At 47.1% G+C, this 24,155-nt stretch overlaps 1 protein-coding gene across 1 annotated transcript; it reads left to right on the top strand.

Annotated features, from left to right (window-relative positions):
* Nucleotides 1–20,332: 20,332 nt before the first annotated feature.
* LOC128626903 (formin-2-like) lies at nucleotides 20,333–21,768 on the top strand. The gene is made up of 2 exons (XM_053662192.1): nucleotides 20,333–20,379; nucleotides 20,511–21,768. The coding sequence occupies exons 1-2, from the start codon at nucleotides 20,333–20,335 to the stop codon at nucleotides 21,766–21,768; spliced, it is 1,305 nt and encodes a 434-aa protein (XP_053518167.1).
* Nucleotides 21,769–24,155: the final 2,387 nt, after the last annotated feature.

Genomic DNA, 24,155 nt, shown 5'->3' with positions numbered 1-24,155 from the left:
TGCCGTCTCTTTTTTTCTACCCTCCTTCTTTCCGTGGCTAGAATGGCAAGGCAGTGGTGGGAATTAGAGCAGTTATCTCGGACCACCAAGTGGAAACTATGTGTGGGGGACTGCAGAGTAAAAATCCAGGGGGTGGGTCAGTGCCGGTTTCCCAGAGAAGAGCTGTCTGACCAACCCGTGCCTTTCCATGAAGAGAAATGAATATTGTTTAAGGCATTATGAATTTCGATCATTGTTACTGCTGTGAAATGGGTACCCTAAGTAATACTTTGTTTAAGAAGCCACAGCTACCTAGCAACCATGGCGTGGGCAGATGGCTGGCAGTCATATGCTTCTTCCACTGCTGTGACTAGGAATAATTCAGGACAACAGTAGCAGTGATGTGCTCCCTTAACCAAATCTTCTTGGTCAGATTGCGCCAAAAGTATGAGACAACTTCTGTGCCTCCCGCGGACTGCCTTTTCTCCCGCTGCTTCCAATCCTGCTCTTCCGGCCTCTGGAGATTGTCGTATGCCTGCTATCCCTCCAACAAAGCCCCCCTTTTCATTTAAGTGAGTAGATTGGATTCGTATGATTTGCAACAGCAACAATAAATTTCCAAATTGGTGCACTGAATTCTACTTTCCCTTTCTTTCAAAGAAAATGTACCTCTGAGGGTGTGGTATTTGTAAACAGAGGTCTAATCCTGTATTCTCTCTACTCAATTCCTACCAAGAGTTCTGTGGTTGTTTGCTATGGGATATCCTCCCCAGTGTGGCACGTGAAGCCGCTCAGGATCTGACCTTAGCCTCCCTCCCCAGCTTTCTCTCTTGCTGCCGGTCTTCACACCTTGCGTGACCAGGCTCAGCCGTACTCAGTCACTTGGCAGGCTCTCTCACCTGTCCTTCTGCCTGGATCTCCCAGCTCTTTCTCAAACCTGCTCATCAACTCACTTTTAGAAGATTTCCTTGGGTTTCCTCACCTCAGTAAAGTTCAACAACTTTCCCTAACCTGGTCTCCCCGAGTTGATAATATACTCTGTCCTTCGGGCTACACACCGCACCCATTTGTAACCACACTTCCACTGCGCCCCAGGTTCCCTTTGTGTTCACATGTCCGCAAGACGCCTCCACCACCGTGTGCTACTTTTCTATTTTTAGCATCTCTTATATGGTTGATGCTTAGTATACGCGTTAATTGAAAGTAAACCACCTTTCTGCAAAATATTCTAAAAGTTTAAAAATAAATCAGTAGGTGGCACCCAAGTCTCTGCCAAAACCGATTGCACTTTAAACATTTTTTTCCTATAACCAACATGAGCCAGCAGGTGGCACTTACTGACAGAAAAAGCCTTTCTCTCCCGTTGAGTCCCTCAGTCCTTCCTTTTCCCTAGCTCCTGGCTTCTTTAGGGAAAGAGTGGATGCATACTATATATATCATTATAGGCTCATGCACCGCATAGCGACATTTTGGTCACCGCGGACACAGACTGCATACACAAGGGTGGTCCCAGATGGAGCTGGAAAAGTCCTATCACCGATGACCTTGTAGCCATCTGACCAGCACATGGCTTGCAGGTTTGCGGTGATGTGGATGCAAACAAACCCACTGCACTGCTGGTCATATAAAAGTATAGCACATGCAGTTACAAACAGTGCATATTCCTTGATACTGCATTATACTTTTCTATCATCATTTAGAGTGTACTTTTTCTACTTATAAAAAAGTTTACTCTAGAAGGGTGTGCTGTGTTACATCAGCAGCAACCTCGTACACTTGGTGTTTACCGCGTGTCTCGACTGCATCCCTTTCTCTGTGCTTGATTTAATCTCATGTTGTTTGTCCAGTGAAATGCTGTACGAGCTTGCAGCCTGGGAGCAGCAGACTGTGCTGTACGTTGAGGTGTGTAGTAGGCTACGCCACCCAGGTGTGTGTAAGGGCACTCTCTGGTGCTCACACAATGACAAAATTGCTTAATGATGCATTTCTCAGAATGTGTCTCCACTGTTCAACTACATGGATGTGTGCATCTGTATGAGAATCCCAAACCATTTATATCCGCACAGTTTACTATCAATAAGACTTTACTATTCACTGTCCTCCTCAGTAAATTTTTGCTATTCCAGGGAAGTTTTGCACAGGAAGCTAAATGTTGCAAAATCATATTGTTCAACGTTCTGGTATGTAGCATCAAACTCTGGAATCCCTTGCTACCCACCAATCCTTAATTATTATAGCATCTTTACCCAAACCTCACCGATTTTCTGCATTGAAAGACCCACTCCAAACCAAACCCCCAAACATCATATATATACGTCCAGCTTTTTAAAAGAGATTATATTTTATTGATTATGCATTATAATTGTTCCAATTTTGCCCCCTTTGCTCCCCTCCACCCAGCATCCCCGACTCCCTCAGGCAATCCCCACACCACCGTTCATGTCCATGGGTCGTGTGTTTCAGTTCTTTGGCTACTCCATTTCCTACACTGCACTTTCCACCCCCACGGCTACTCTGTAATTACCTATTTGTACTTCTCAATCTCCTCACCACTTCACCTTCCCTGAAACACCGTCCCTCAAACTGCCCTCCAGTTTTGAGATGCTGCTAGGCCTTAATCTAGGCAGTTATGTCCATCTTGACAGTAAGGAGTCAACTCAACTTTGCCTGGTCAATAGACTGTTTTATTGTTAAATAAGGGGAGCCAGCACTTTACAGTTACACATAAACCTGATCATACCAGTGTGTATTGAGCTTTGTTTCTCAAAATGTACCGTCTGTTAGAATGCAGAGCCCTGAGCCCCGTCCCAGTCCCATAGTTTCCGAATCCGCACTTCAACAGGATGCCCAGGTGGTCCTGAAGTATGCTGTTCTTGGGGCATTGCCTCAGTTTCAGAAGCAATGAGTGCAGACTGAAAGTCTATGCTTTAAAAAAACATTTTTTCTTGTTTTTAATTGAAGTTTATCTGGCAACAGAATATAAGAAAGATTTGGGTTCAAGCTTCTGCTCAATTAGAAAATACTTTAGTTTTGTTTCAGACCAGCCTCCCAGTCCTTCAACACAGGAACACTGGATGAGGTGCTGAGGATGCTGGGAGGATGCGGGGATGGTACCACCTCCCAGTGAGCCTGGGGCTTAGGAAAGGCCTTGTCTCTGCTTAGGTATTCCTGCCACCTATGCTCAAGGACGCTGAAACACAATTGACTGTGTTTGGAGGAGGAGTAAGTAGTTGGTGATGCATGCTGGGGTCGGCATGGTTTTTCTCTCTTAATGGAGACAATGAGATACCCACATATGAAAAATAGTTCTGAACTGGTACAAGAGTCAGATATCACACACATGCAGGCATGTACACTTTATGTTTATATGTAATATTTTTAAAATATCATTTTATGTTTCTTCCATGCTTAGAACTTTTCAAAGGTCCCCTTAGTCTAGCCATTGTTATCAAACTTTAAGTATCACCTGGGAGGCTGGTAAAAACATGTAGATTCCTAGGTCCTACTCTTTGGAGTAGGGCCCGGAAATCCCTTCATTTATCAAGTTACTCTGTGGATCTGAAGTGAGGGGTGTCAGCCCATGGGGTCCCAGGATGGAGCCCAAGGTCCCTAGCAAGACATTCAAGGCCCCTGATCTCTCTCCAGTTTCCCGCACACCTTCACTCCCGATGTGCATGCCTTTGTTTCACCAACGCACCCCTTTGTTTTAGTCCATTTTGCTTTATTGTGTTCTCAGTGTTCTCCCCACTAGTCTTCTATAGTTTCCCCATTCCTTGCCTGCAAATCCCATCTCTGGGAAATGTCTCAGGCCAGACTCTCCTCAAGATCCATCTTCCCTCAACCCAGTGGTAAGTTCATGTCCACACTCTGCCTCTGTGGAGTTCATTCAGGCTCTAGTTCTTGCTCATGGCACATTACTTGCCATTATTTCTTTGTAAGCCTCTCTTTCTCAAGTCTGAAATCTTGAAAGGGAGGATTCACATATTTTGAATCTTTTTATGAACATTATTCAGCATACTGCATGACACCTAGTATGTGTTCAGGAAATGATCAGTGACTGAGGGCTGGGAAAGGTGGACCTGGAGTCAGAGGAAAAGTGGTGGAAGAGAAATAATCTCTTTTCTGTGGATGGAAGAACCACAACAGGACTTTTCCTTTTTCTCTAAGTAGGAGCAGTTACATAAAGAATGCCTGTCTTATGGCCTCAAGGAAGCATAAAGACTCCTTATCCTTCTGGTACCCTCCCTTAAGAGGAATTAGGAAAGGGATAAACAGAAGCAGACCACTTCCCACCCAGAGGCTAATTACTTATCTTTCCTTGGTGGTTTGACATTAATGGCAAGTGAAACAGGGCTTCAGGATCAGAATGCCTTTTCCACCTCTGATCTCCCACCCCTGAAAGTTCATACTAAATTCCATCTTCTCCAAAACGAGCTTCTCAATTCTTGATTTCAGTCATTTGTTCTTATCAGCTCTCATAGCATTACTTCTCCATCTCCTCCCCTTCCTGCTTCCTCTTCTTCTCCTTTTCTTCTTCTCCTCCTCCTCCTCCTCCTCCTCCTCCTCCTCCTCCTCCTTCTCCTCCTCCTCCTCCTCCTCCTCCTCCTCCTCCTCCTCCTTCTTCTTCTTCTTCTTCTTCTTCTTCTTCTTCTTCTTCTTCTTCTTCTTCTTCTTCTTCTTCTTCTTCTTCTTCTTCTTCTTCTTCTCCTCTTCCTCCTACCTCTCCTCCTCTTCCTCCTTCTTTGTATACCTGCCTCCTAAACTAGGTTATAAAATTGACCCTAGGGCCCTATATTTCTTCTCATTTTTCCTCTCAAATGAGAATGTGAGGAACCTTTGTAGGATGAGACTACTCTTTCCTGTTAATTTTACATGTAAGTGCTTAATGAACATTCTTTGGGGGGGGCAATTATGTGCAGTATTTTGTGTTATATTTATCTGATCCCAGCCTCAGGAATGATTATTATTGTGTAAAGCTGGACTTGTTACTGAATCAAACTAAGAAGGATTATTGGTATTAATGGTTTTGTTACCAGACCACTTCCATGAGGGGGGCTGACCATGCCCCTACATGGTCCAGGACCTTGCACTTGTCAGGCAGCTTCCAGGTTCTTGACTTGTGCAGGAAAATTTCAAGACACAAGTCTAGGTGAAAGTGAGAGTAAGTTTATTAAAGCTTGAGACAGGAAGGCAAAGGAAATGCCCCTGGGGACAGGTTCAGGGGGTAAGCCTGAGATGAGCTGCTGTTGCCCATTGCTCCCCTGGGTGCAAGTCCTGTTGGGACTCTTAGAGTTTAGAATAGAAGAAGCAAGAGGGGTACAGGTGTGTTTGAAGGAGAATCTGCACTGGTGTCGTTTGTCCTGAGGGCTTTATCTGTTTTCTGTAGGGGGGAATTATGGGAGAGGTATCAGGGGAGGATTTCAACAGAATATTTGTTAGATTTCCAGGTGTGTCATTTAGTATGCTGCTGTATTGAAATGACTGTGTAAGTGATATTGGGGGTTGTCTCTGCTTAGTTTCACCTCAATCTTGGATTAGCCTGGTGATTATTAACTTTTTTGTTATCTATCTCCCTGACTAGGGTGATTTAAAACACTGCTCTTCGATATTATTGGTTAGGGAAGACAGAGTCTTGTGCTTTATTAGCTGGCTGTTAATTGCTCAGCCATTCCAGCCATTTGTCTTGGTTTCCTCATTCCACTTGCCAAGGAATTTTCTAGTTTCTTACTAACCTACTTAGTTTATTTATTGCTACTTTGAGCAGAAGAGGTATGAAGAATTACTAAATCAACGAATGTGTTACCAGTGAAAGCTAGTAGTGAGCCAGTGGAAATCCATACTAAAAGTCAAATGGAGATGATTCTGGACACAAATGGAGTGGATTATAGGATCTTTTTGAATAATGATACCCATGGAATTGCTACTGTTGATATTTAATTATTAATACAAGAAAGAGGCCCTGGCTGGTGTAGCTCGGTGGATTGAGTGCGGGCCTGCAAACTGAAGGATTGTGGTTCGATTCCCAGTCAGGGCACATGCCTGGGTTGCAGGCCAGTTCCCAGCAGGAGAAACATGAGAGGCAACCATACTTTGGTGTTTCTCGCCCTCTCTCCTGCCCTTACCCTCTAAAGATAAATAAATAAAATCTTAAAAAAAAAAAAAAGAAAGAGGAGCAAAGGGACTTAGACTTTGAGGTTAGTAAACTGAGGAACATGAGTCTGCTTACTTAGCCAGGAAGATACAGCTTCACACTCCAAGGGACCACAGCATTGCTCCACCAAGTAAATGAATACTTCTTCCCCCTTTCAGTATGGGATTGTGGGGGGTGGGCATTGGGAGTGGTGCTGGGACATAGAGGCCTGTCAATCTAATTAAGGGGTGGGCTATTTCACAAAAGCTTGTGAAAGTTTGGGAAGGGATTGGGTCTTTTGAAAGGGTACCTGGACTGTCCTAAACCCAATATGATAGCATCCCAGGGGAACAAAGAAACATACACACACACACTCTGTCTCTCTCTCTTGCCTGATGCCAATGACCTGCACTCGGACCATGTACACATGCATCCCTTCTCCATAGCCACGTGACTGACAGCACGCACACTCCACAAGCAGACCCCAGGTGGGAGCCTGAACACAGCACAGCAATGATTGCAGGTGGGAACACAGGTTAAACTAGCCAGATGCTCAACTGGACTGGGCTTTAATACAGAGCAGAAACTCTGGACACTGACTTTTGTCTTGGCAATGCTAAAGACAAGATTGAACCTTTCCCATGGCCAGACAGAGGAGATGGGACATTGGGAAGTCAGGAGGGCAACCCCCTTAATTTTACATCATCAGTCAACTTACCACAGAGCCCCACCCTCCCATGCACGTCTCAAAAAATTCTTTTCCTTGTGATTCCCCACTGTTATCAGTGGAAAACAAGTGGAAAGAACTTGTTTTCCACTAATAACAGTATGAGTTTAGCACTGCTGCTCATGCTCTGAGTCTTTTCCAATCTCTCTGGAACATTCTTCTTATATCTTTGTATCTGCTCTTCGATGTTTTCCTGGTAGCATTCCTTCAGAGCCTTCTCTATTTCTCCTCAGCCTTGATGAGCACACGCAGCTTCCTCCCTCAGCTTCATTTAGCCTATTCTTCAGCTTACCTCAAAAACTCTGAAAAATACTGAATAAATTAGTCAATGACTACAGTAATATGTGTTTTGTGTTGTTATCATTTTGTGTCTTAGTTGTTTGTGTTAACACTTAGCTGCTTTCTTCATTCACAAGGATTGGTCTCGCCCTTCTTTGTGTTTTCCACAGTACCCAGCACAGCAAAGCACGAAGTGATTCACAGCAAATACGTGTCACGTGAGAGAACGAGTCAGAGCTCACCTGGGCAGGTGGTTCTTATGACAAATGGACATATAGCATTGGTGCTATCAGACTGACTCTCTTAGACACTCGATCACCTGGATTTTGCTCATAAGCAGAGCTGGGGCTCCCGCCCAAGTAAGATATCTTTTATATCTTAGTATCTAAGAGCAGTGGGGTTAGAGGAAGTGAAGACCTATCCTCTGGATTAGAACAGTAACACTGATGGGTCTCTGAGAGTACGTGTTCTATAAAAAACCGGCTTCCTAAGTACTAAAGGCCCCACACGCCCTGCTAGGAATGTGGTTTTTGTTCTCTTTAAGCAACGATGAGATCTATAGATTTAGATATTTAGTCATAAGCCATGGCGAGCACAAACTCAATGTACTGAAAAAGACCAGCTTAGGAGTGAAAGCACCGGACACCTGGCTGTGGGCCATTGATTCGGGGTCTCTAAAATCAGGGCAGGGGACAAGATTTCTAACGTCGTCTCAAGTTTTCACATTGGGTGATTCTAAGTCGTCTTTGTTTTCTTGTGACGTTTATGCTATGTGGGTTTCCTTTGTTGTGGCCGTGGAGGCAGCGTGTCCAGAGTTTGACCCCAGATGTCGCACACCATGGGTTTGCGAGCCAGACTCCGTCAGTCGTTGACCGTATGACCTCAGACAAGTGGTCTGACTTTTCGTCCTGTTTGTTTATTGTGTTTTAAGTTGGAGATAATAGCATCTACTTTGTAGAGTTGCTGTGGGGATAAAACTTTAATTTATATAAATTGTATACATTAATATATAAGTGATGTATAAGTAATTATATATAAATTACATATATGTTAATTCCTTGGAACTGTGATAGGCACAGAGTAAATGTTCAATCGATGTTAGCTGTTACTCTCACAGACTTGATTCCTTAATTATGCCTTGCTTAAGCCAAGCTCACTGTGGACTGGCATTCTTTGAGTACATACACGCCAGTTGCTCTGTGGAAAAGGAGGGAATAACATAGAACATGGTCTTAAATTGAGTTGAACACTGTGGCTGTTTTGAAATTATGACCTTTATTTCCCAATTTTAAGCCACACTGACACATCAGTTTCGACACAGGAAAGGTCAGCCATGTGTTCCTTTTTTTGTGATTCACCTGTAATTATTGTAGAATCCGTGTAGGTTCTGTGGCTCCTCTGCACCGACACACACGGTTCCCATCCCTCTTCTCCGCCTTGCTTTCCTTCTTAGCACTTGCTCTGTGCAGCCTACCAAGTATGTTTTACTCCTTTAACTGGCAAGGGGCTCCCTCTACAGTGTCACACTCATCACGGCCAGCAACTCTGTCTCGGGCTTTGCTTGGTCCCTAATGCTGAGAACGGTGCTTGGTATCTTACAGGTACTCCACGAATAGTTGCTGCATAAATGAGGTCTGGTATTTATATATATTTAACTCATGACCATTTCTCTTTGGTGATTCTTTTTAAAAAATATTTGATTTATTTATTTTCGGAGAGAGGGGAAGGGAAGGAGAGAAATATCAATGTGTGGTTGCCTCTCGTGTGTCCCCCACTGGGAACTGGCCTGCAACCCAGGCATGTGCCCTGACTGGAAACCAAACCTCGATCCTTTGCTTCACGGGCCCGCACTCAATCCACTGAGCTACACCAGCCAGGGCTCTTTGGTGATTCTCGATTTTACTCATATGAGATTGGGAAAAGACTCGACAACAGAGCATGAAGAGAGTGTACTGATGTCATGTCTCCTCAGGGCCTTTGTACTTCCTGTTCTTGCCGCCTAGAACACTCTCCAGATAGCATCTGTCTCTCTCCCTCATGTTGTTGAGAGCCCTTCGCAGAGCCTCTAAATAGAATAGCACACCTCTTAGCTTCCTTCAGAGCTGCCCACACCGACACTGTAATCTTCCCTTGTCGATTTTCTCCATACTACTTATCCCATCTAGTTTATTTATATTTACTTGTTCATTATTGGCGTTTCTCTTCCTTCACCTCCATGGCAGGGACTAACCCTGTTTTACTTTCTAGTCGTACTTAGAACAATGTTTGATACTCAATATATATTTGTTAAATGTCAGAACATGTAAAGAGAATGGTAGTGTTATATTTCCTTTAAATAATTGTTATCCCTTATTATAAAGAGTATCTTGTTCATGCAATAAAATTATTATGAAATTAATGAGAAACGTCCAAAATTTTATTATACAAGTAGAACCACATACTCGGTAACTTGACAGTGTTTCCATCACAGACTTTTATATATGTCTATTATGCCACGTTTTTTTAAAACTCAGTTACAGGCAAGTTGTATATAGAGTTTTGAATTTTGCTTCTCTCCCCTCATTACAGATTATTGTATTATAGGCATTGACAATTTAGCTTTTAAAATCAGGATGGTGTATTTCTACTGCAACTTTAAAGTGCAATTAAAAAATTCTTTATTTTGTCTGTGTCTTCTTTGCCATTTTCTTCATGAATTTAAATTTTTTTTAATCCATGAACTACATGGTACATATGAGGTATCATCATATCTTGTTTTATTGCACTTTACTTTCTTGCACTTCATAGGTATTGTGGTTTTTACAGATTGTAGGCTTGTGGCAACCCTGTACTGAGCGAGGCTGTTGGTGCCCCTTTTCTAATGGCATTTGCTCATTTCTGTCTCTGTGTCACATTTTGGTCATTCTCAAAATATTTCAAATGTTTTCACCATTGTTATGTTTGTTAGGGTGAGCTGTGATCAGTGATCATTGATGTTGTTATCACAACTGTTTTGAAGGGCCATGGACTGCAACCATATAAGCCAGCAAACTCCATTGATAAATGTTTGTTATGATGGGTCTGCCAATGGTTCCCATGTCTCTCTTCTCAAACCTCCTTATTTTCTGTGACATAATCATATTTAAATTAGGCCAATTAATAACCCTACAATGGTCTCTAAGTGTTCACATAAAAAAGAAAAGTTGCATGTCTCTCACTGGAAATCTAAAGCTAGAAATGATTAAAATTAGTGAGGAAGGCATGTCAAAAGCCAAAAATAGGGAAAAGCTAGGACTCTACCATTAGTCAAGTTGTGAATTAAAAGAAAATATTCTTGAACAAAATTAACAGCACTATTTCAACAAACACACAAAAGATAAGAAAGGAAAACACTCTTATTGCTGATATGGAGAAAGTTTTAGTGGTCTGGATAGAAGAGCAAACCAGACACAATATCCTCTGGAGCTGAAGCTTGACTTAGAGCAAGACCCCAATGCTCTGCAATTCTCGAAAGGCTGAGAGAGGCGAGAAAGCTGCAGCAGGGAGGTCTGAAGCCAGCAGAGGCTGGCTCATGAAGTTGAAGGAAAGAAGCCGTCTCTGTAACATAAACGTCTAGGGTGAAGCAGCAAGTGCTGATATAGAAGCTGGAGAGAGTTATCTAGAAGATGTAGCTGAGATGATTGGTGAAGGTGCTGCACTAAATAGATTGTCAATGTAGATGAGACAGCCTTACATTGGAAGAAGAGTGTGGGAGCGACTTTCCTTGAAAGTCTTTCCAGCCACCACAGATGAGAGTAATCATGACTGAGACATGATGTGATCTGCTTGGGGAGGAGAAGTGGCCATTTTCCCAGAGGAAAAGGGCCGTGAGCAGTGGCCAGTTTCTCAGGGAAAAAAGCCAATAGCGACCAGTTTCTCCAGAGAAAAATGCCTCGAGGCCCCTCCTCCAGGGCCTTTTATTGGGTTGTAATACACAGGAATACAGGGTGGCAAGGATCAAACAGTAGATAACATTTCAAAGAAATCTGAGGGCTTAGTATGAGTCAGAGTCTGTCAGGAACAGAGTTTTAGGGTTTCCTGCTCAAACCCTTAACATATGAATGAAAGGACTCTTAGCAGATCAGATTTCACAGGTTTATCAGGAAGTCTTTGTGATGCTAGATTTTTTCCCCAGGACATGCTCTAGCAAGGCAAGGAGCTGCACCTCTCCCCATCAGGTATTCAGACTTAAGGGGATTTGAGCTAGGAAGCATTTCTCCCAGAGAACATGGGGACTTGGGCTATGTCAAAGCTGGGGCGGGGTGGGGGGGAGGTGAGTCCATTGCTCTTTGTCAGAGTCCTTCCATGAAGGCCTCCCAAGTGATGGAGTCTGGCTTAGGTTGCCCCCCACTGTGAGGGGTCTTACAAGTCATTAACTTCCAACCAAGCTTTGGGGGCAGGGAGGAAACTGAGGCAGCATTTGCTACCAGAGAAAAGTTTTGTCTCCTGTGGCTCACATTCCAAAGGTTGTTCCTTGCCCTTAGCCACAAGGCGTTGAGATACAATTCCTAGAACCAGGCAGAACAGTCTACAACAGAAGAGGCCATCCAAGATTTTCATGGATAGAGAGAAGTTAATGCCTGTCTTCAAAACTTCAAAGGAGAGTCTGACTCTCTTGTTAGGGACTACTACTCCTGATGACAGAGTTGAAGCCTGTCATCTCAGGGCCCCCAGGAATTATGCTAAATTGACTGTCTGTGCTCTACAAGTGAACAACAAAATCTGGATGATAGCATATCTGCTTACAACATGGTTTGCTGAATATTTTAAGCCCACTGTTGAGGCCTACTATTCAAAAAAAGTTTTTTTCCCCAGAATATTACTGGCCTTTTACAATGCACCACGTGGTCACTTAAGAGCTCTGATGGAGAAGTACAATGAGATTCATATTGTTCTCATACTGACACTGTTACCGAACAAGAGGAGGTCCGTGGGAGGGGCAATACAATATTTGGCCCACCTAGGGATGCCCAAAACTGCTGTACAACAGGGGCCCCTCCCAAAAACCAAAATACTAAAATCTACTGGGCCCTTCTGTCCGCCGCCAATTGGAAACACATCTCTTAATGCCAGAGATTTGTGAAAAGGAAACAAAATGTTTATTTAATGCTATTCAGGCCTAATGCCACCACTAAAATATCAAAGTCCTTTAGGTTATACACCTACACCCACACAGCGCTCCCTTCCCCTCTGTCCCAACTCCGGGTACCGTAAATCAGGAAAAGAGCACACGTCTGTGTTGCAGGCCGCTGGCACCGTCAGCTGTGTCACTGTGCAGGATCTCGAGTTAATCCAAAGTACTGTGGTACCCTCTCATGGTCCACTGGCAAGAGTCCTTTGTACCCAGTTCCAGTCAAAGTCTCTCTTGCTTTTCAGGCCCCGCGGCCAAAGGGGGCACCCCAAAGCCGCGTGGGCCTCTTCTACCAAAGCTGCAGGAGTCCGCACTCCACCAAAAGTATGTGGCTGTCTTCTTCACCTGGCTGCAGGGATCTCCATTCTGGCAAAGCTGCGTGGTTTTTCCCTTTTACCTGGGAAAGAGGGGGTCCACACTCTGCCAAAACCACGTGGCTCCCTCTTTCACCTCACCAACAGGGGGTCCTCACTCTGCTGAAACCGCGTGGCTCTCTCCCTATGGCTGCCGTGCCTGGCTCTTAAGTCCCAGACCCATCTTCCTTGTACCCCTTTCCGACTCCTCCCAAAATCAGTTACACCTGCCAGTATTCTGTATAATACAAGTTTACTGGGCTGCCATCGTTAGTCTGGGCCGTAATCATCCCATGTCCTCGAGCCAATCTTCTCCAAGCTCCTACGAAGCGCTGTCTTGGGGGACCTGCCCCCAGTTACATCTTGGGTGAAGTGACTTCATCTCCCTAGCTCCAAGCCTGGCCACAGCCATTTAACATATCCAAGTGACCAGTCAGAGGTTATAGATATGTTAAAAGACAATGCCTGGATTAGCTCCAAGGCTGTGGCTGTGCAAAAGCTCTCCTGTCCCTTCCCCCCCAACTCACACCTGTGGGGGTGGGGTGAGGACATCTTATATGTCTCTCCATCATTCCCATACACTTTGAATTCTGGACACCATTCCAAATCTTTTTCTGGGGGGGCCCCCTTTGGCTGCACCCTGTATCAATATCCCTCCTTTCAGATATACACCTTTATAATCATATAAAGGAAAATGGACGCAGATCTCATCTTCTTGTAACTGCTTCGAGCTGAAAATGGACGCTGTCCTACGTACTCCGAGGTCAGGGGTGCCCTGAAAGGGGAGGGGAGTGCAGCACAGAGGGAGTCCTTCCTGCAAGGGGAAAGACCTTACAGGGTCCTGGTCAGTTGGCTGTCACCTGGACGTCGCAGGCTTGGTGTCCAAAGGCTGGCATTACTGGACTGTTGGCATTCTGGTCAGGTCATATTCTGGAGGTGACAGATTAGGCAAGAAATTGGAAGCACAATTAAATCATAACCATTAAATGACAAAGGCAGACACTCCAGTAAAGAATGGCTTATCCAGTGGAAGGTGTACAAGGCATGCTACACCTATCTAAAAACTCTTGTGCTCCACTATACTTCACTCAGGCTGAGGGGAATACATTAAGATTTCCCTCCTTTCAGATTTCTGCGCCCTTTCTGCCCAAGCCATCGAGACAGAAAAGGGAAAATCAGTTTCAAGTGAAGCCCACAGACTGCCCCAGCCCTTTACCAACCCAACTACTTAGTTCAGCCAAACCGTTGAGTCTCAGGGGGGCGATGACAAAGATGGGCTCCTTAAGTGAGGCCTATATTGCAACCAATCACTCATAGGCATAGGCAGGTCATAGGCATACACTCTATGAAAACAGAGAACACACAGGTTAATTCACACAACAATTCCCAAACCAGTCTCTGCGCTGTGAGACTGTCTTTTGGGAAGACATTCCATTGCAAGATCCTTTGCACCTGTAAATTGTACATTTTCGGTAACATCACAAACCTGGTTTCAACTTTCAAATGAAAACAAACTTTCAAGACAATTAGCTGCGCCATTCTGATGTGTAATACTGAGCATTGTGATTTTCCTTGAATTATAATTTTTCTCCCTAAGATCACCCTCACTGTTATTTACAGGGACTACTTTGGGTCCCGCTTTTGATTTTGACTGTTCGTTTGCATAAACACACCAAGAGCAGCCTGGATCACTTATGATCCCTAAGTCTACTTTGCTGGAACTGACACAGGGAACTTTCAGATTGACTTCTCAGTTCGCCCCTCAGGGCACAAACGCAGAGCCACACACCTGCCATCTGGCTTTGCCTGTACCAGTTGTTTCACTCAAGTCCTTGAGCCTTCATTGTGCCTACAGGTTCCTTTTTAGCCATCTTTCAGGAAAGCAACCTTCGTTTCTCCCCTGGAAATACTGGCACGAACCGCACAACCAACTAAAGTACCAGGCTTTTCTTGTGGGCTTTCGCTAGCTTCAGAGGTCAATCCCAGTTCCTCAGGGCTTTCTGGTAACGACCAGAACCCATACATGCCTCCTTCAGGCGTGACATTCCAGTCAAAGTCCTGGTTAACAAAACCACTATTAAAGACTGGTCTTATTGGTTTTATGCAAAGAAACTTTATGTCATCACTCATTCCTTTAGAATGCCAAATTTCTGGAGAGATTAGTTAGGGAGAAAAATACAAAGCATAATGGAAAATCCTTTTCTTTGTTCACTTTCCTACAGAGTATGAAGTTTCAATCTTTCCTGGAATCCTCAATTTCCTTTTCAGAGCAGATACAGAGCAAAATCTGAAACACAGTGTTCCGAAACAATACAGGTAGAGACATTCTCTCGCACCAATGCTTCCACTGGTGCCTCACAGAGACATGCTCCTTCAGGCCCGGTCTCTTGGCAGAGACATGCTGCTTTGCCTCAGGCTGAAACACTCATCAGCCCCAAATGACCCTTCCTGGGTCCCAGGTGGCAAAAGCATTCTCCCCAACCGGTTACAGGTGACCTTCACTAGGTCTTACAATACAAGTTTCTGATCAGAAATAGAACCACATGTGAGAAATTTGCTCTTCTCCCATGAAACCAGAAAAAAAGTAGTTGAGGTTTTCCTTACTCCAGGTTTAAAACTTTCATATCCTTTATACACATTTCTACTTATCTAGATTTAGCTATTACTCTCTTTTACTCTTGGTCCCTTTCCCACATTGGGAAGGACTATACTTAAGCTCAGTACTCAAACCTAGTATCTGGCAGCCAAAAGTTCCCAGCTTTACAAACACTTGCATGACATATCAAACCTTGTCACCCTATATTTGGGTTCGTTGTCTCTTTCCGGAAGAGGAATTTCAAACCTTCCTCCGGAGTGCAGGTCCATCTTTCCCTTTCTGCCCCTACTGCAGCAGTAGGGTCTGCATCTCCCTTAGGCGGTGCCCGTTTTACCCGTGTGTGGTGAATCCAGGGCTTAATTCCCATCAGCTTCAGGGAGGAATGTGTTGTCAATAGGACATCGTAGGGACCAGTCCACTGTTCAGACAGTTGCTGCTCAGGGCCTTGGCTCTTCCAGGTCTTTAGTAGGACCTGGTCCCCTGGCTGGAACGGGTGCAGAGGCTCGTCAGAGGGGTAGGCAGACCTGCAATGAGCAAACTTGTGCAAAATGGTTAGTGTTTGCCCTAAATGTTGCACATACTGCTTAATTCGTGCCTCATGCTCCAGATCCAGAGGGGGCGTACCTAAAACAGAAACTTGCAGGGGTTTCCCATAAACTATTTCAAAAGGGCTCAGTTTAAGCCCACTTCTGGGTGCCACTCTGATTCGGAGCAGAGCAATGGGCAATGCCTGGTCCCATTTTAAATGTGTTTCCTGGCATATTTTTGCCAGAGTCTTCTTTATGGTGTGATTCATTTTCTCAGTCTTTCCTGTGGACTGTGGTCTCCAAGATGCATGCAGTTTCCATTGTATTTGCAATGCCTGTCCAACCTTCTGGGAGATTTCTGAAATGAACGATGGTCCATTGTCGCTTTGAATGCTCTGGGGAAGTCCAAACCTGGGGATTATTTCTTTAAGCAACAGTTTTGCCACTTCAGTTGCCTTTTCAGTCCTGGTGGGGTACGCTTCTACCCACCCAGAAAAGGTATCTACAAAGACTAACAAGAATTTGAAGTTTCCCCTTGTTTTAGGCATTTGCGTGAAGTCCACCTGCCAGTCCTCGAAGGGGCACATCCCTTTATATTGTACTCCCTTTTCTGTGGGAACACGCTCTGTCTTAGGATTGTTTTTGGCACATATCTGACAGGCTTGACAGATCCTGTGGACAGTCCTTTGCAAATAAGGGCCTTTTAGATGCGGTCTAATGAAGTCCATTAGAGCATCCCTTCCATAGTGTGTCCCTTCATGTAGGTGCTTGAGCACAGGATACACTAGAGCCTCAGGAAGCAGAATCATACCATGAGCATTGACTTTCCACATAGAATCGGGATCAGTGTTAGTGAATCCCCATTCACGGGCCCGCTCCTCATCCTTTTCTGTGTAATGAGGTTTAAATTCTGATAAGTCCAGATGGGGAACCAAGGCTGCTAGGTGTGGCAGCTCCTTGGCTGCCTGTCTTGCTGCTTTGTCAGCAATTTGGTTTCCCTGACTGGTGTGGGAACCATCCCTCTGGTGTCCTGGGCAGTGCATTATAGCAACCTGGTCCGGTACATTCACTGCCTCTAACAATTGTAAAATCACCTCTGCGTGTTTAACATCCTTGTTCCCCGAGGTTAAGAGTCCTCTCTCTTTCCATATTGCTCCATGGGCATGAACTACCATGAAGGCATACTTGGAATCTGTATATATGTTAACTTGTTTCCCTTGGGACAGCAGCAAGGCTCTTGTGAGAGCTATTAATTCAGCCTTCTGTGCTGAGGTTCCTGGCGTAAGAGCTTGGGCTTCTATTACCTTGTCTGCAGTGGCCACCGCATACCCAGCTCGTCGCTGGCCATTGTCCATGAAGCTGCTCCCATCTGTATACAGCTCCCAGTCTGGTGATGCCAGCGGCTGGTCTGTCAGGTCTGGCCTGCTAGAATAAACTTGGTCAATTATTTCCAAGCATTCGTGCTCAAGGGCAGAGTCTCCCTCCATATCTGGGAGTAGGGTGGCTGGGTTTAGGGTGGTGGTGGTCTGCAAGGTAACATTAGGATTGTCCAGCAGAATTGCCTGGTATTTCCCCATACGCCCAGCTGTCAGCCAATATCCTCCTCTCTGTTCTAACAGAGTCAGAACCTGATGTGGCACCAACACTGTAGTAGGTTGTCCCAAGGTAAACTTTTCAGCTTCCTGTAAGATATCACAGGTGGCTGCTACGGCTCGGAGGCATGGTGGCCATCCTTTTGTTGTGTGATCCAGCTTCTTTGAGAGATAGGCTATGGGTCGGGGGATATTTCCCAGGGTCTGGGTCAGCACCCCCAGTCCTATCCCCTGCCTTTCATGAATATACAATTTGAAAGGCTTCTTTAAGTCTGGCAATCCTAATGCAGGGGCTGAGGACAGTTTCTCCTTCAGAGTATCAAATGCTACTTGACAATCTCCTGTCCAATCTAGGGGTTCAGAGTCCAGTCCTTTTAGGGAATTATACAGTGGCTTTGCTATAAGTCCAAAGTTTGGAATCCAAATTCGACAAAACCCTGTAATTCCCAAGAACCCACGAAGTTGCCTTCGATTTTCCGGGATTTTTAGCGTAGCAATGGCTTGCTTTCTATCTGCCATTAGACTCCTGGTACCCTGTTTCAGTTGAAATCCCAGATACGCCACCTCCTGCTTGCAAATTTGGGCCTTATGAGGGGACACTTTATATCCTTTCTTTGCCAAATGATTTAGAACCGTGATGGTGTTGTGCAGACAATCCTCATAGTTACTGCTGGCTATTAATAGGTCATCTACATATTGCAGAAGAACTCCTGATCTCAACTGAACATCCCTTAAGTCTTTTGCCAGCACTTCCCCGAATATGGTCGGTGAGTTCTTAAATCCTTGTGGCAGCACAGTCCAGCAATATTGGAGCGTGGCTTTAGTCTCTGGGTTCTGCCACTCAAAGGCAAACAGTTGCTGAGCCTGCTCATCTATCGGGATGCAGAAAAACGCATCCTTTAAGTCTAGGACTGAAAACCATTTGCTATCCCCAGGCACCATAGTCAACAGGGTGTAAGGGTTAGGCACAGTAGGGTGAATGTCCTGGACAATATCATTGATGGCCCTGAGATCCTGTACAAACCGGTACTCATCTGAGTGAGGCTTTTTGACCGGCAAAATGGGAGTATTGTATGGTGACCGGCAAGGCCGGATTAGTCCTGATTTCAAAAACTTCTGCAACACTGGCTGGATCCCCTCTAAAGCCTCCTTTTTGAGGGGATACTGCTTCTTTCTTGGGACCCGCGCCCCTTCTTTCAGATATATCTTTATGGGTTGTACGTTAACTGCTTTACCTGGAGTTCCGTCGGCCCAAACAGTTCGATCGACCTGCTCGCAGATCTCAGGTGGGAAGGGTTCACCTTCAGGGCCTCCAGGACAGGTCAGGATAGCCTGCAACTGGAGGGCATTTTCCAGCGGGACCTCCACACGCAGCTGCTGTCGCTTGGGAGAAAAGGTTATTTGTGCATGCAATTTACACAGCAAATCTCGGCCCAACAACGGAATGGGACAATCAGGCATATACAAAAAACTATGTGTAAGCTTTTGACCCCCAAGCTGGCATTCCAGAGGTTGCAGGAATGTCTGCTTTTGTACCTGGCCAGACACACCAGTAACCGTTACTTCATTTGAGCTTTTTCCAGTCAACTTCGTGTTCAACACTGAGTATGTGGCTCCCGTATCTACAAGAAAGTCAATTGGCTTGTTCCCCACAGTCACTTGCACCCGGGGCTCCTGTGGGGAAATAGTGATGGGTCGGGAGATGTCCAATGGAGCCCCTGGGCCTCCTCATTCATTGGCATTCTCTGTTTCTTGCTTTACCATCATTCGACCTGGATTCTTACTCTTACTTTCCCTTTTACGATGTGGGCACTCATTCCTCCAGTGCCCCTCCTCCTTGCAATAGGCACACTGATTAATGCCTATTGTACCTTTCTTCTTCTCCTTAGGGCCCCTTTTGCCACTGGCACGGTGGTGGGCACCTGATGAGTTTCCTTTCTCTGCCCCAGGATCCTGCTTCTTTTGGTTTCCCTGGGCTGATTCCAAAAACACTGTGGCCCGTTTTGCCTTTCCTGCTTCCCGAGCATTGTAGACTTTAAATGCTATATCTACTAGCTGGGAGCAGCTCATTCCCAGTACTCCATCTACACGCTGGAGTTTGTTTCTGATATCCGGAGAACTCTGTCCAATAAAAGTCATGTTTATCATTCTCGCATTTTCTGGTGCCTCTGGATCAACATCGGTGTATTTCCTGTATGCTTGATAGATCCTTTCTAAAAATTCAGAAGGATCCTCGTCTGGCTTCTGCTGGAGAGTCTGTATCAAATTCAGACTCTTCTGCTTGGGCACTCCTTTCCTAAGTCCTTCTAATATACACCTTCTATAGTGTCCCAAAGAGGCTAAACCGTCTCTGCTATTCGGGTCCCAGTTAGGGTCCACCCGAGGAATTGCCTCAGCTGGGTGGAGGATCCCTTCTGTGTCATCATCATGGAGACGCTGGGCCTCCTGATGAGCCCTATTTAGAACCAACCGTCTTTCGTCTGCCGTTAGTAAAATGTTCAGGAGGGCCTGTATGTCTGCCCAGTTTGGGTGATGAGTGGCAAAAATACAGGCAATAAGATCTGCCATCTTCTGAGGATCATTCCTATATGAGGGGTTGGCATTCTTCCAGTTCAGTAAGTCTGAAGTGGAGAACGGTGTGTGGGCCCAATAATAGCCAGCAGGCTGACCTTCTTCATTTATGCCCCCTATTGGGTATTGCCTCAAAGGGTATTGGCTGGCTACGCCTTTGGAGGCTCCCCGGTTATAGGAGGTACCCTGGCGAGTTCGCGGGGGTGAGACGCATTCCTCAGCAGGTGAGGGTGTAGCAGTTGGCTTATCTGTCTCAGCTTCAGAGGCAGTTCCGGGAGGAGACAGTACTGTGTTGGCTCCCACCGTCTGTGGAGGGGGAGGCATCACGGCAGCGGCAGTTCTCATTGCTTGTGCTGCTGGAGATGTAGAAACCTCCACCAGCTGTGAAGGCGGCAACCCTATGGAGGTCCCTCCTACCTGAATGGAGTGATGCCCCAAGGCTTCACCCTGCAGAGGAGGCCTGGCCCCTCCCACCTGTGAGGGGATCTGGCCAGTGGAGATGCTCCCCACTCCCAGGGGGTGGGGCGGAGGCACAGAGCAGGCTCCGCCCACCTGTGAAGGTGGCAGAGGTGGCACTCCCCCGACCCACTGGGGTCTGGGTTCCCAGGCCACAGGCCCAGGTGGACCACAAGCTCCGCCCACCTGCAGGTGTGGGGGAGCCGCAGAGCCACCTTCCACCCACTGGGGGTGGTGCACTGAGGCTGCCGTCACCGGTGGAGGCGGGGCGGAGGCCCCGCCCACCTGTGCCGGTGGCGGAGGGGGAACTCCTCCAACCCACTGGGGTTGGGGTGCCGAGGCCCCAGGCCCAGGAGGAGCGCAGAATCCGCTCACCTGTGAAGGTGGCAGAGGCGGGACTCCCCCCACCGACTGGGGCCTGGGTTCCCAGGCCACAGGCCCAGGTGGACCACAAGCTCCGCCCACCTGCAGGTGTGGGGGAGCCGCAGAGCCACCCTCCACCCACTGGGGGTGGTGCACTGAGGCTGCCGTCACTGGTGGAGGCGGGGCGGAGGCCCCGCCCACCTGTGCCGGTGGCGGAGGGGGAACTCCTCCAACCCACTGGGGTTGGGGTGCCGAGGCCCCAGGCCCAGGAGGAGCGCAGAATCCGCTCACCTGTGAAGGTGGCAGAGGCGGGACTCCCCCGACCGACTGGGGCCTGGGTTCCCAAACTACAGGTCCCGGCTGACCACAAGCTCCGCCCACCTGCAGGTGTGGGGGCGCCGCAGAGCCACCCTCCACCCACTGGGGGTGGTGCACTGAGGCTGCCGTCACTGGTGGAGGCGGGGCGGAGGCCCCGCCCACCTGTGCCGGTGGCGGAGGGGGAAGTCCTCCAACCCACTGGGGTTGGGGTGCCGAGGCCCCAGGCCCAGGAGGAGCGCAGAATCCGCTCACCTGTGAAGGTGGCAGGGGCGGGACTCCCCCGACCGACTGGGGCCTGGGTTCCCAGGCTACAGGTCCCGGCTGACCATAAGCTCCGCCCACCTGCAGGTGTGGGGGCGCCGCAGAGCCGCCCTCCATCCACTGGGGGTGGTGCACTGAGGCTGCCGTCACTGGTGGAGGCGGGGCGGAGGCCCCGCCCACCTGTGCCGGTGGCGGAGGGGGAACTCCTCCAACCCACTGGGGTTGGGGTGCCGAGGCCCCAGGCCCAGGAGGAGTGCAGAATCCGCTCATCTGTGAAGGTGGCAGAGGCAGCACTCCTCCGACGGACTGGGGCCTGGGTTCCCAGGCTACAGGCCCCGGCTGACCACAAGCTCCACCCCCCTGCAGGTGTGGGGGCGCTGCAGAGCCACCCTCCACCCACTGGGGGTGGTGCACTGAGGCTGTGGTCACCAGTGCAGGTGGAGAACAGTCGCCGCCCACCTGTGTAGGTGGGGGCCCTGAAGCTCCCCTTTCCGAGGAAGACCCTCGCAACCCCTGTCGCCCAGAGCCCAGTCGCAGAGGCTGCGAGTCTGTGGTGGAGACTTCTCCCACTTGCAGGGCAGGAGAAGTCGCAGTGGGCCTCACCTCCCCAGAAGGAGTTCCAGCTCTCTGGGGTCCCCCATTCCCTGGGTTCAGAGCATTAATTAAGTTTCTTTCCTCATCATCTTTCTCCTCCTGTGATCTATCAGGGAGGGGTTCTGAGACCCTTTTCTCCTTCTGGACCATTACACGCTTCTCTGTCTCTGGCATAAGGCTGTTGTGCAATATTATAAATGCATTAAGGTAATGTAATTCTTCCGAGAGTTCATACTGCCGGCAATACCGTTTCAATCTAGTAATGATGCAGTAACTTAAAGAACCATTCACAGGCCATCTCAGCTCATCACTCAAAACATAAGTAGGCCACACCTTGTTACAATAGTAAATCATTAACTCCTTAGTCAAAGGATCTTTGTACGTCGACTTAGCACGGTAGCTCTCCCAATCTCTAAGGATTCTGCCCAGTGGACTCCACTTAGGTACCGGCTCAGAACTACTCATAGAGTTCCAACAAAGCAAACATAGATTCAGAGCAAAAAGAATACAGATGGCGTAAAGACCAGGTATTTCCCCTGCTACCGCCCACAATTCCAGCTCCATTATTGCAAAAGAGCAGTCAGAAACCAAGTTTTTCAACCCCGAACACTTTCACGTCTCTGCTCCCTTCCCTCTTTGTTTCCTTTTCACCTTTCCAGGCGTGATTAGGCGGCCGATGCCCTCAAGAGCGCAGAGAAATGCTCAGAGACTGGGAAAATTCCAAAGCCTCACTCTCTCGCACCTGAGGGGGGCGGTCTGCCACGGACAATTATCGTCCCACCGGAGTCGCCAAAAACTGTTACCGAACAAGAGGAGGTCCGAGGGAGGGGCAATACAATATTTGGCCCACCTAGGGATGCCCAAAACTGCTGTACAACAGGGGCCCCTCCCAAAAACCAAAATACTAAAATCTACTGGGCCCTTCTGTCCGCCGCCAATTGGAAACACATCTCTTAATGCCAGAGATTTGTGAAAAGGAAACAAAATGTTTATTTAATGCTATTTAGGCCTAATGCCACCACTAAAATATCAAAGTCCTTTAGGTTATACACCTACACCCACACAGCGCTCCCTTCCCCCGCTGTCCCAACTCCGGGTACCGTAAATCAGGAAAAGAGCACACGTCTGTGTTGCAGGCCGCTGGCACCGTCAGCTGTGTCACTGTGCAGGCAGGATCTCGAGTTAATCCAAAGTACTGTGGTACCCTCTCATGGTCCACTGGCAAGAGTCCTTTGTACCCAGTTCCAGTCAAAGTCTCTGTTGCTTTTCAGGCCCCGCGGCCAAAGGGGGCACCCCAAAGCCGCGTGGGCCTCTTCTACCAAAGCTGCAGGAGTCCGCACTCCACCAAAAGTATGTGGCTGTCTTCTTCACCTGGCTGCAGGGATCTCCATTCTGGCAAAGCTGCGTGGTTTTTCCCTTTTACCTCCTGAGCTCCCTTCTCACTCAGGAGTGCAGACCTTAGTTACATCCTCCTGAGTCCCAGTCCACTCACTCAGGAGAGCAGCAGCTCTTCAGTTACATCCTCCTGAGTCCAAGCCCTTCTCACTCCGGAGAACAGCTCATAGATCCCATCTTGAGTCCCAGCTACTCACTCCTGAGTCCCTGCCACCAACTTCTCTCTGGCTCCCAACTTGGCCACTGCTATTTAACATATCTATGAAACCAGTTAAAGGTTATAGATATGTTAAATAACCATTCCTCCGGAGGTTAGCTCCAAAACTGTTGCTATGCAAAATAGCTCTCAATGGCCTGGCTCTATTCATCCCTTCCCCCTGGGGGGGGGGGGGGTGAGGACATCTTATATGTCTCTCCATCATTCCCATACACTTTGAATTCTGGACACCATTCCAAATCTTTTTCTGGGGGGGGGCCCCCTTTGGCTGCACCCTGTATCAACACAACACCCATTCTGTAGCTCTATGAATCAAAGAATAATTTTTACTTTTTAAGAGCTACATTTCACAAAGCTATCACTGCCATACATACTGACATCTCTGATGTATATGCACATAGTAAATTGAAAACCTCTGGAAACCTCACCATTCTAGATGCCGTGAAGGACATTGATTCAGATTCATGGAGAGAGATCAAAATATCAACATTAGCAGTAGTTTGGAATAAGTGGATTTTAACTCTCACTGATGACTTTGAGAGGGGGGGAAGACTTCAGTGGAGGAAGTAACTGTAGATGTGGTGGAAATAGCAAGAGAACTAGAATTAGAAGTGGTGCCTTAGACATGACTGAATCCGTGCAATTTCC

Source organism: Artibeus jamaicensis, unplaced genomic scaffold (genome assembly GCF_021234435.1).
Source record: "Artibeus jamaicensis isolate MK-2021 breed Jamaican fruit bat unplaced genomic scaffold, CSHL_Jam_final contig_233, whole genome shotgun sequence".
In the NCBI taxonomy this organism is placed as follows: Eukaryota; Metazoa; Chordata; class Mammalia; order Chiroptera; family Phyllostomidae; genus Artibeus; species Artibeus jamaicensis.
Note: the sequence above shows the minus strand (reverse complement) of the source record. Positions and strands in the feature narration are given on the sequence as shown.

Excerpts from the sequence above, each read along its gene's own strand:
- LOC128626903 (XM_053662192.1), top strand. The coding sequence starts at position 20,333 with ATGCCCCAAGGCTTCACCCTGCAGAGGAGGCCTGGCCCCTCCCACCT. Across the intron at positions 20,380-20,510 it reads AGGCCTGGCCCCTCCCACCT|GCCACAGGCCCAGGTGGACC; the intron begins GTGAGGGGATCT and ends CTGGGTTCCCAG.